Genomic DNA, 12,304 nt, shown 5'->3' on the forward strand with positions numbered 1-12,304 from the left:
CACCTATAATATACAGGAAATGCATGTAACATACAGGACGTGTACAATTTATTTACATCATCTGCAGTGAGCTGGTTATTGGTCTCACTGATACATGCTGGGAAAAAAGAAATGCTTTCAGGAGTGCTTTTCCTGGTTCTCGATGGGCCAAAAGAAACGAGAGGAGTTTCGGAGTTAACATGTGTTGGAGAAGAGGCTGCGCATACCCCTGTTGCACAGGTCCTTTCCCCACACCCGTGGAGTTTCCTGTGTCCCAGGGAGGTGGGTGGTTGTCCTTGGCTTTGCCGTGGATGTGCTGGTTGCTGTGTTTTCCTCCCGTTCCCCCCACCCGGGGACAGCCTGGCAAATGATGGTCTGTCACACTGGGAAGACGAGGAGGTGGATTGGACAAAAGAAACCGAGAGGAAAAGCAGCCAAAAGCCAGGGGTGGTTAACGGCTGGGCCTGGAGAAGCCGCACGTCTGTAGGGTACAAGAACACTGCCAAATACACGTTATCCAAGAGTTTTAACACAATTTATTTTATGCTTAAATAATCAACTAGATCATCCAGTGTTTGTTGTTTTCATACATATGTAATTAGAGCTATTATCAATGAATGCTGTTTCCATATGAATATAATCAACAAATTAAAGTATTTCACCAAAACCCAAATAAAAATGCCCTTTAAAACACAGCAGCCTTAACAACCTAATATTACACTGCTAGGATGATTACAGATGATTGGCTTACTGAAAGATTCTACATCTTATAGCCAGTACACAATACAGTAATAATTTTACAGCGTGCTGCCAGTCTATTAGCTAATAATTTCTCTTCAGTTCATTTAAAAATATCCCAAACTTGTGCTCCTTAGAGCACCAACCCACTTCTAAAGCTGCAAGCATTACCCCCGTTACGAAGCGAGAACAGATAGCACCCCCCTCCCCATAATGCAACTACTGTATATGTTATGGGTTTTAGGTCATTTCATTGTAAAATTGGCAACAGCAACAAATATTAGATGAAGGGCTTTGTGTTTACAGATAAAATCTTATTTTTCATGTTGCGGTATAGTGTTTGCAAAACTGGAAAAGATTTAATCAAAATAAGGTGAAACACATGCATCAAAATATTAGTACTCTGAAGAAAAATTTTCACAGAACTACAGAATTCCTCATTTTGGGAATCATTTAAATTTGCAGCAGATTTTAAAGATTTTTTTAAAATCAAGCTAGCGTTTTTGCATATACAAACATTATAATTGCTAATATACAAGAATCTGTGAAGATACACCCAGAATATCCCTGTAGGTGCAGCCATTTGAGACACCTAGCCTGCTCAATGCATTTGCAATATTCTGTTTGTGATCAAAAAGGCAGTGCCTTATCAACATTTATTCTATTTTGTTAGAATTTATACAGTGTTATTTATTTACAGCAAAACTATTGATGTTTAAAAAAGAAACAAATAGTGTTTTATACCCTGACAGTTTGGGTCCAAGAAAAATAAGGCGAGCTGTTGTGGATTTTAGTAATTTTAGTGTCTTTCCATGGTTTAACCATTTCGTCTTCGTACATCCCTTCTGGCCACAGGAATTTATTTCTTTTGAGATGACATCAAACTGCTTGAAAGAAGCTGTAACAGCATGGCATCTTGTATGTACACTGCATTGGAACTGCGCACCCTCCAATCCTGTGAATGAACGTGAATTTCCATGCTCTGTAAATTGGCTCATGCTAAATTAATTTTTTTGTTTGGTTTTTTTGTTTGTTTGTTTTTGCATAAAAACCATGCGGTTAATGTGTGGAAGCAGCAAACACACGCACACTTTTATAGGTGAATGTTTAATTCCTGTTGATTTTTCTTCCGTGAGTGTCCCTCTAGAATACTGGCAGTAAAAGCACACAGTCCTATGGAAAGAAAAGATAGCACAAATCATTTCAGAATATCTCCTTCGAATCAATTTCATGCCTTTCCCTGACTAAACAGAAATGTTCTAATTGGCAGTATGGAATTCTGCAATAGGATAAATCACACACTTTCTAGGTAGGTAATGACATTAGTTGAGCTCCCAGCACAAAGGCAAAATGCAGCTGCAGATGTCCACATTGCTCGTGAACTGATTTACAAATACGTTTGCAACACGCTGCGTTTCATCACCCCAGACAAAGTACCAGCTCATCAGATCTGATGATGACAAGGAACAGGTACTCTCTATAGCGGAAGAGATAGCATCATCTCCAGAATGAGCAAGCTGCTGCTTTCACAGCACGGTTTTGTTTATTGTGTGCAAGCATCCCCACAGTGGCGGAAAACCTGCATTCCTTGCACATCTACCCATGCCAGTCGCTCGGGGAACGTGAGCGGGAGAGCCAGGAATGCGGAGTCCAGTCTTTAGGAAGCTTGGCAAAGGGCAAAGTATGGAAGAGAAGCCGCCTCATCCATCTCCCGCCTGGCTCATGTGAGTGGCACCGAGGACACAGGGGGTCCAGCTCCTGCTCTCTGGCCCATCCAAAACCAGTCATGCAGCCATGCACGTAAGGACTGCAAGTTTGTTACATCTGTCGTACAACAGCGATGTCTTGCAGCAAGGAGGCAGGAAGCAGAAATACAAACACACCAGCAGACGGGAGCTGGAAGACCTGTGGGCTCCCCAGCACCTGGGCGCAGGGAAGCCTGTTTGGGAGCACGGCTTGCGCGGCGCCTGCGGGATTCAGGCTGGCATGGACATGCCTGTTTACTAATCAGGTCACAGGTCCACGCGCATTCCTCAGGAGTGTTCGAGCTCTCCTTCTGTGCTGAAACAATCTGTCCTTGCCCACATCTACGCTTGTCATAAATCTATCCTGCTGCTAAAAGCCGCCTATTCACATTGCAGCAGTCACGCCGGCTTGCACAGTGCCGTCCTGCAGAATTGCATGCAAAAGTTCTTGGTTTCTCCTTTCAACCTATGTTTCACAATGGGTTTATTTGCAATGGTGACAGACATTTTTACAGCAAAATTTAGCTAATGTTGTGATTCTTTTCAAACATTCAAAGGAAAAGCAACACCTCTGCCTCCCAAACAGGGGATTTTTGTCTTCTGTGTTCAAGAAACAAACCGGTTTTCTGTCAGGTTCCCCTGTCTGTGCAAATACATCCACTTTTCATTCAAATAAAATGTTTTCAATAGACTCTTGACTGGGCTCACAATTACTTAATGCACATTTGGTCATGCTTATATCATAACAAAGTTTGAACCATAGAGATTCATCTTACAGGACAAAGTTTCCCCCTGAGCAAAGGGTTATTAGCTAAGGAAGACTCTCCGAGTTCCTCAGGGGCTTTACCACGGAAGAGTTGCCTACTGGAAATCACAGGAGAAATACATCAGCAGTCATGGTTCTGAGGAACTCAGACTCTGGCTTTCTGAAGGGCAGAATATGTTTTGTACGTTAGGCAAGGACTGCCTTATTAATGCCACTTTATTGTTAAATGAAATGCTTCTCCCTTATCCCCAACATGTGTTGCATCACACTTGTATGTCAGCAGGTTCTTTATCTGCACTGGGGTTCAATGCCCCATCTTGCCTTCGGTGCCCTTGCATTCAGAAATTCCCACTTGTTCCCCCCTGCAGACCGACAGCGGAGAAGCACGGGAGCCAACTTGGACACAATTTCATACAAGAAGCGCCATCCCTTTGGCTTGTTTCCCCCTGTATCCTTGACCTCCATGAAGGAGAAGGGCGTATCAAAAAATCACCTCTCTTTTCAAAACATTAAGTATTTTATGAGTATGTTAAGCAACAAGCCACATGAAGCGGTATTATTCCATTGGGACGCGTGGAAGGGCTCTCGATAAAAGCAGGAATTCAGCGGTTGCGCCAGGTGGACACAGTAGGTGCTTACCAGATGCTGAAAGCATACCAGTCGCCTCACAGAGCTCGCTCCTTAGGGCTGGATCCCACAAAGCCCTCAGCTAGATCCCACACACCGAGTGCCCCTGGTCTCAAATGGCACTACTCAGGTGCACAGAAAGCCCATATAGCCACGTGGCTTTAGGGGCTGCCTTACATTGCAGCAGTCGGAAGGGACTAGTGACTCAGGAGAGACTGCTTCTGTCCTTTACCTCCACGTCACTATCCAGTATGTTTTCCAGGTCCTGTTTATCCTGTTCTTAAATCCTACAGTCAATCCTATACCAGATGTACAGGAAAAGGATATCACATAGACTTGTACTTCCTAAACTCTCCCTCTGCCCAATTCCTAAAACCCACCAAATCCAATAAAAGTTCTGACTAGAAAAAAGATATAAACATGGTAAACATACGTACTTGAAGCCATGACCGACTGACCAGCATTGACAGACATAGACTGGCTCCTCCCTTATTTACAGGCGCATTTGCTGTGGAACTACAGCTACATGACAGAGACAAAGCAGCCTCTGGCTTCACGGTGCTCCGGCACACCATCACAGAGCCCCTGCAAGGGTGTCTTGGTGCTTTTGGTTTTAGTTGGGAAGGCCTTATACTGTCAGCTGCTGTTTTGTTACAATCGTTAAGGCTAATCAATAAAATTCACAAGAAACATTTGGTAAGGATTACTTGTTGGCAAATAATTGAGACACTTCACTGGTTCTTATAAGGACTTTGACTTGCATAACTGCGCCCAGATCACACGCCCAACAGCGGCAGCAGATTTTCACTCCCAGTAGATTTACTTGTGTGCAGCTCCTTCGCTATCTGTGTTCACGTTGACTTTTAGGACTAGAAAGTGCTGTGGATTACAAACATTAGACTTTGTAAAACTCGCCAAAATCTTACACATGCCTCAGAATTGCTTTGCTTTACCTTCCAAGAAGTAAAGCCCAGTTTCTATACATGAACTCAAGGTGATTTTCTGCTTACAAGATCAAGGGCCATCTATTCAGCTTTGCAGCTCGAAAGCGACGTCAAGGTAGCAGAGGCAAGCCACTGCGCTGCCCAGGCGCTAGCCTCCGTGCTGCACAGCGCTGTGCTGGCAAAAGGCTTTAGCAATGGAAGAAAATTGATCACACTGACCGTTCAGTGGTTGGCTTTCAGCTTTCATGAGTAACTTTTTTTCTCCACGTGTCTGACTTCTTTCTTTGTCTTAACCTTATAAGCTTCTCCCTGTTTTAAAGGAAAAGTATAAACATCAACATAGTTTGCAGAGAGTGCTTGTAATTATAAACCTGCTTCCAAAACAGGCTCCACATTTTGCTGTGACAGGATAAGTAAAAAGCAGTTAAATCACATCAGCACTTCATTTCAAAGATACACACCATCTACTTATCCACTCTGCTGAGCTGCAAAAGCACAGGCCTGAAATATCATCTTCAAGTAAAAAACACAGGCCTACAATTTCAGCACGACCCCTGGGCTGGAGCGCCCAACCGGCAGCCCTCAGCAGAGACCCTGCCATCAGCTGCAGCGGGATTCAGTGCCACCGTCAAGGAAAATCACCTTTCCCAACCGGCCTCCCGGCTCAGTCGGGATTGGCGGACATTTCCAACAGCATAGGCCATGGCTGCTGTTATGATGTTTCACAACGTCTGTGCTTTAAAGTGAGCAAGTTAGTAATGGAATAAAGGGAGGAGGAAGAAAGCCAGCAAAAACCACCACCGAAGCAGCGCAGAAGTAAAACCAATGACAGTGACAAGCGGTGCAGGTTTCAGTGTCTTTAAAACAGCAAACCCCCAAAATAAAGTTCATCTTTGCTCATTAAAAGCAGCTCAATAATCATCTAAAAATAAATACTCCAGTAATCACAAGCCTCATTCACATCAGAGAAAGGCATCTGCTTATGTGTGGTTATCGGCAGAATTTACCCCTCGGGTGATCTGCATTGACGTTTTTGTAACTATTTGTAGCTTCCAACTAATCTAACCTGGTGCAGCAAATTGAAAATGTTTCCCCTTTGCTGGGCAGGATTTTTTTTTCCCTGATAAAGGACTTCGAAAGGGGGGGGATGGAAATCCATGTTTCAACTCTCCTATTTCTGAGTCGTTCCCCCCCACACCTTTTTTTTTGTTTGTTTGTTTTTATTACCAGCAGATAAAGAGTATTTGTTATCTTTGTTTCTGAATCTGTTTTCACTCAGACAAAAACGCCATTAACCCCAATGACAACCTTACTGGAGCAAAGACCTCCCAGGGCCATGTGCTGGGGAACAACGCATGAGCTCCCCTGAAGCCATTTGACTCCAGAGGTGCTGCCCGTTCCCCTGAGGCCTCCGCGGGACAGAGGACAGCTGGAGGCACAGCCTGCCCATACCCCCAGAGCCCCCTGCAAGAGGGGCTGGGGCACACTGGGGCACAACAGGCCTGCCCTCCCCGTTGCCCACCTTGCTTTTTGGGGGTGCTGAAGCTGGGCACAGTCCGGCCCTCCAGAAGGGCTTCCGATTTTAATTGCCAGGGGCAAAATGCTATCTTGGTGCTTGCCTGTAAAGGATACCATTGCTTGGTACGTTCCCCTGAATCCTGCAAACTCTCAGACGCTAACACAGGGGTATGGCACAGGTGAGCGAGAGGCTGGTGGGGGCCAGACTGCAGCTCATTCCTTCGGGCTGGTAGAAAAGCAACGCACTACACCTACGGGTGTAAGGCACAAATTCTGCAAGGGCTTAACCAAACCCACAGACTTGGCTCATCTTGATGGCACAAAAGAGGGCCCAATCCTATGGTTTAAGCCTGCTGCCTGTTACACAGAAGCAGGCCTTAATGCTTCTGTGCTGACAGAACTCAGCCAGGCCCCCTCGACACAGCCCCTGCCCACACACAGCACAAAGAGAGACCCCTGCCCCGTTACCCAAACGCACAACTTGTCAATAACCGCCAGCACCGCACTTTGCCAAGGCTTCTTGTTAAATGCAAACCTCCAGCCCTTTAGCAGCACTTTCTAGCAGTCAACACAACCCCTCTACGTCTACTATTATTTCCTGGCAGTCCCCATTCCATTACCATTTCACCAACTTTCCTCTCATGGGGGATAACAACGCGTCTTACTACCTTCCGGGTGATCTGTGGGAAGCAATACATGAAAAGTACTGATTTATTTTTTTTGCCTAGATTCTAAAGGGAGAAAGTATGTTAAAACAAGTTACTTGAATGCAAAGACTCATAGCAGTGATGTAATTCATGATTACTTTTCTCGTGATGACGTTGCCTTCTTCGTCGGTAAACTGTTCCTCTGTTACAGATTCACCAGGAATGTTTTTTGCTTCCTCACCCTAAAGAACGTGTTATAAGATTAGCAACGTAGCCTATATTCTGCCAAACCCACACATATTTCCACACCAATCCAAGCAACAAGCACATGCTAGCTTCCATTTTATGTAACAGTTTGCTTTATGTCACACAAATAGTATGAAAGCCTTGCTCATTTAGCATGCCAATACCTATGCATTTATTCTACAGACTGTGTCCTTAAAGCCTGTAGTGAGCTTCTAGCACACTGCTCTTATTAACCAATTCATGACATGAAGCTCTCTGGGCAACAAATCATCTTGCGGTCAGTCTGAGTCCTATGAGATGGAGGCACAAATTCATGACGATATAATCTCTAATCAGACATCCATTAGCTTTTCACAGCTTCTTGGTGCCCATCACACATAGAAGCATAGTCTGACACCAAAATAAGGTGGGGGAAATTTGGGATTTAAAAAGACAGCTCTGCCTATAGCTTGCTAAACACAGATCTTAAACACACGCACAAAAGACAAGACTTCTCAGTATTTACAAAATGGAGAAAGGTATCTTACGTGACAGTTTTCCTGGCATGGTAACGCCTGCCGACCTGCCGAGGAGCCTCGGCAGCCTGGTGCACGACTTACTGAGATCGGCAGCACTCCAGTCATCGCTTCTTGTAGTACCAGCAATTTATAGGACCAGTGTAAATAAATGTAAAAGCAGTTTCCTAACTGCTATGCTAATGACTACCACTACAAGAGCTACGGTTCAAACTATAAATAAATGACATTACTTTAGAGTTTAAGGCTAGCTGGCAGTCATGAACTTATGTTCCAGAAGAACTTTGACAATTTTACCTCATAAAGTTGTTTCCAAACCTGAGTGCTGAAGCAAGCACTGCACTTGACGCTTCAAAAATATCCATCGTCCGTGCTTATTTATTTCATATAAATAAAACAAATACAATCGTAATGTAGCTGGCCTACATACGAAAAATTTCCACGCATAAATGAATAACGCTTTAAACAAAAAAACAAACAAACAAATCCTTAAAGCTTTTCTTCTCCCCTCACCCTCAACCCACTATGGAAAAAAATGGCAACTAGAGAGAGGAAGCAGAAAGGAACATTGTATAAGACATGTTATATCAACATTAACAACAAAATAATATGTGAAATGAGATTATTACAGCTCAACATCAAGCTTTTATAATGCTTCCACGTACTAAGCAGCACAGGACAAATGTAATTTGTATTTACCCTGGTCTATATGCCACATAGTTGTCTACATAAGCTGCTGCTCTGTAATGAACAAACATAGTGATGCCATGTTTATTTTTTTAATCATCTTCCTTACAAACACAGCTTTCTCAATATGTACATTAAAACATTAGGTTTGTATGCTATTTCTAAGCTCTAAACCAAATAAACCTTTCCTTTTGTTTACAAGCCATTTGCAGTCTTTTCTATAGCCAAGCTTTTCCATTTTCCTTGCTTGGGGGGGGGCGAAGTGGAGGGGAGTACTGACGAGCAGAGCACAGCTCTGCTGCCAACCCAGCCCCTGTCAGCATTTGGCATTATTTAGAAGTGCAGAATTTTTGCTTATTTCATATTGAAAGCTGTATTGAAATCACTGCTCAATAATTAAGTAATTAAACAGTTTCAGATGTTTTACATGTCTATATATAGGCTATATAGAAACTGCAAAACTTGCCGAACTTTGATGCTTCAGGAAGTGTCGCCAAGAGAAGGGAAGGGCAGGCTCCACGGCCAAGTGGATATCGCTGCATGGGGACATAAGGATGAGGTCCTGTGTCTGAGATACAGCTGGGGCTGAAGGGACCTAACTGAGGTCCCCAGGTCTGGGAACGGTGGCATCCCTACAAGAAGCACAGCAGAGCAAATGGCTGCTGAAGCCTTTGATGGAGCCTGGGCTGGGCCCATACAATTCATTCCCCAGAAGGACTCTGCTGAGGGGTCACGGGAAGGAGAAATGCCATACCTGCCTAAGCACCCACGTCAGGCTACACGCAGCAGGAGGGAAGTAAGAGGCTGGCCCCCCCGGTGAGCGGGGCCCCAACGACGGCAGCCTGCTCCTTCCTTTCTCACGAGCGAGACAGCAGAAACGAGAAGGGCTCGGGGACTGCTGCTGCGGCAGGGGACGATGACTGGGTAAAGGTTTTGGGAACTGAAACCTGTGGGGTTTCCCAGCCACAATGAAACAGGGGGGAAATACTGATACTGGAGACTTAATACTTTAATCAGAAGCATAGCAGATGGGGAACTAGCTGCACAGTTTCTTTCCTGGCCTCCCACCTGTGGGCTCAGAGACTCCCCAGCAGGCTCCAGCACGGTGCCCCAAGGGACAGGAGGGAACCCTGGCCCAGACATCCCTCCCATCGCATGGAGCACACGGGTATGGAGAGGTTCCCTCTCATGGATAGGATCTCTGAAGCCACTACAATGAAAACCGTGGAAAACAGAAATAAAACATGGCCAGTAGCAAGGTCACCAGAGTACCTGGCACGCCAATCCTGCTTGTGTGTACTGGTCCTTTGACTCCTTACTGCCACTATGAGCAAGGTCATTCCTTAAAACAAGTCAGTGAGAATTACTGTGTTCAGCTTTAAAATGAAAAATGTATTGATGTGCTGAAAGATGTGTCTCGGATGAAAATGCGGTTTTAAAGGTATGGTGAATCTTGGTTTTTAATTAGCTACGTGCTCCTTTAAGCACAGTTTAAGGATAAGTGCTGTAAATACTCAGCAGTCAGCACGCATGAAATCCAGCTTTCACAGTTCTCTTGCTGATGGGTAGTTAAACAAATTGCAGGAGGGCTCACAATTGGCAGGAGGTAGATCTGATTTACTGACGTTTCTAATCCTATGGAGTTATAAAGACGGATGTTTGCTAGGAAAAAAAGCTCTTACGCACTGGCAGTTTTACTTGTCAGATCTGAAACCAGCTTTGGGTTAGAATGGCACATTAGATGACCTTGTCAACAAAAGCTGTTTTTAAACACAAAGCTGGTGTATCTGCGTCACAGCTAAAGAATAAAATTCTTTCTGATGCATCATACTTATGTGGGCTTCATTTTACCCTTGACCAGTCGAAATCACTGTCACAATACCAAAAGCTTTAGAAAGGCAGGGAGAAAACTTAATACCGCGATTACTGGAAGCTCAGTTATATCCCTGGGACTAAACCATACAAAGGCTGCAGTCTGCAAGCCTCAGCCCCGGAACATGCCAGGAAGCTTTGCAAAAGCAGAGTGCTTTAATGTCACCCTGCTCGCTGGAGTGTAGTCCTGCCAAAACCAGCTGGTATCCTCTCTCTGCTGCTCTCCAGAGCAGGAGTAGCAAAGAGCAGCTTCCTCAAAGTCTCCTGTCAGCTCCACTGATTTTCTTAAGTTATTTGCAGACCATGGGTGTTCCCAGGGACCTCCAGATAAATGGAGTTATACAGTTCGTGCTGCAGTATTGTGCCAAAGTTCACTTCAGATTTGTCAGACCTCTGGTTTTCTTTCATGTTTGTTTTGTTACTAGAGGGATAATAGTCCCTTTTATTCCTCCTATACATCTAGCATTGCTGTAACAGCAGAGAAAAAAGGTGCGGCTGGATGTCTCTTACCCAGACGGATAAAAAGGAATTCAAAAGCAGGCGGAAATAAGCAAGATGGAAAGATCCTAAATATTTAATTTCACCAAAGGCCAGAGGCAACACTGCAATGGGAACAGGAGCTGTACAGAGCACTCAGACCTCTTCCCTTACTGGCCTAAGCCACTATCAAGGCATAATCCTTTCAGTCTCCAGATCACATTCTTGTAATGCATAAACAGCAGCTGCGCCTCAGTCTCCTTGGGGTCTCAAGCCTCTGTGGCAGTGGCAGTAGAAACAAACATCTTTCATGAAGGTCATTTTCATTAGTGAGTTCTGCCTACTCAGGGAGAACTTGTTAATCAGATGCCACGACTCTCTGCCTGCGCCTGTGCTGAGTCTGTACTTGCTTGTTTGCAGATGTATTGCTGAAGCTATGGGGCGGGGGGGGGGAATAAAACCCCAACAAACCAATAGGCAAGCCAAGGAGATCTGAAAGGAAATGGTGCTGCAAATGGGACAGAGTATAGCCCAACACTGGGAGCTGGGTCATAGGTCTGGTTCTTGTTGCATGGAGGACAACATGACGAACAGAGCTTATAACAGCACTTGTAGTCTGTGTTTTAATTTACTCCTGTGTTATCTCACTGAGGCCAGCAGCTCTGACCCTGCCAGTCCCTCCTGGGGCGAGGGCACTTACGGAGCAGAGCAATTCTGCAGCTTTCCCAGCCTGGCAGGGACTGCAGTGGAGAGGCTGTGCCCAGCTGAATACACAAATGGAAACACTTCCCATGTGCCTTACGTGGGGTACAGACCCTTAATTCTTCTCCCCTACAGGGTGGCCACATTTTCACTTTCCATAAATAAGTTTTGTCTGAATAATAAGATCGTGAAAGCTGCTGGTTGTAGCTTTAACTGACTGCTGCTCAGGCTCCCATGCCATTCCTCCAGCGCAGGCTGAATCAAACCCTCCGCAATCAGTAATGGAGGCTTTCATGGGCAAAATGCATGGAAAGAGACAAATAAATCTTTAATAAAAATTGGCAAGAAATAACAAAAGTACAAGACACACAATTACATCAGATGTGAATAACCTCTGCTTAGAAATCTATTTTATTTTCCATTACAAAATTCTACCATAAACCTTTTGGCAAGAATCTTACTAAATATTTTTTGCCAAAAATTTGTACCCATGAAAGATTTAACAACCTCTAAAAAAGCTTGAAAAATTAGACACTGATTTCTGTCATGACTGAATAAAAGGAGCTTTGGATCAGGCTCTGAATGTGCACATTGTGGCAGCACTCTTATTTTTCCCTTGTGTGCTAATTGCTCGCATTCCTATGCTACCATAAACACACATTTCTTTTGCAATGCCCCATCCCATCAATCCGCCATGTGAACAGAAGAGGGGAAAGGAAGCAAAAACAAAAACGTCTGCACTACCTTGAGGTTAGAATACGATCCTATTACACGTGGAAATGGGCATCAGTCCTTGCTTGTCTGGTTTTATGGGCTCAGCCCTCTGAAGTGCTAAATCCCA

The 12,304-nt window shown here is 44.5% G+C and overlaps 1 protein-coding gene across 1 annotated transcript in view; it reads right to left on the reverse strand.

Moving 5' to 3' along the window:
- Positions 1-500: 500 nt before the first annotated feature.
- The window catches only part of ANK3 (ankyrin 3, node of Ranvier (ankyrin G)), a gene marked incomplete at its 5' end in the record, with an annotated part of 65,258 nt that continues 53,454 nt past the window's right edge, over positions 501-12,304 (reverse strand). The window contains 5 exons of the mRNA XM_009695082.1: positions 501-1,890; positions 5,019-5,108; positions 5,171-5,173; positions 6,938-6,997; positions 7,123-7,206. Of these exons, the coding sequence (XP_009693384.1) occupies positions 5,043-5,108; positions 5,171-5,173; positions 6,938-6,997; positions 7,123-7,206 (213 nt within the window). The remainder of the gene's footprint in view (positions 1,891-5,018; positions 5,109-5,170; positions 5,174-6,937; positions 6,998-7,122; positions 7,207-12,304) is intronic.

This window comes from Cariama cristata, unplaced genomic scaffold (assembly GCF_000690535.1).
Source record: "Cariama cristata isolate BGI_N322 unplaced genomic scaffold, ASM69053v1 scaffold8962, whole genome shotgun sequence".
In the NCBI taxonomy this organism is placed as follows: domain Eukaryota; kingdom Metazoa; phylum Chordata; class Aves; order Cariamiformes; family Cariamidae; genus Cariama; species Cariama cristata.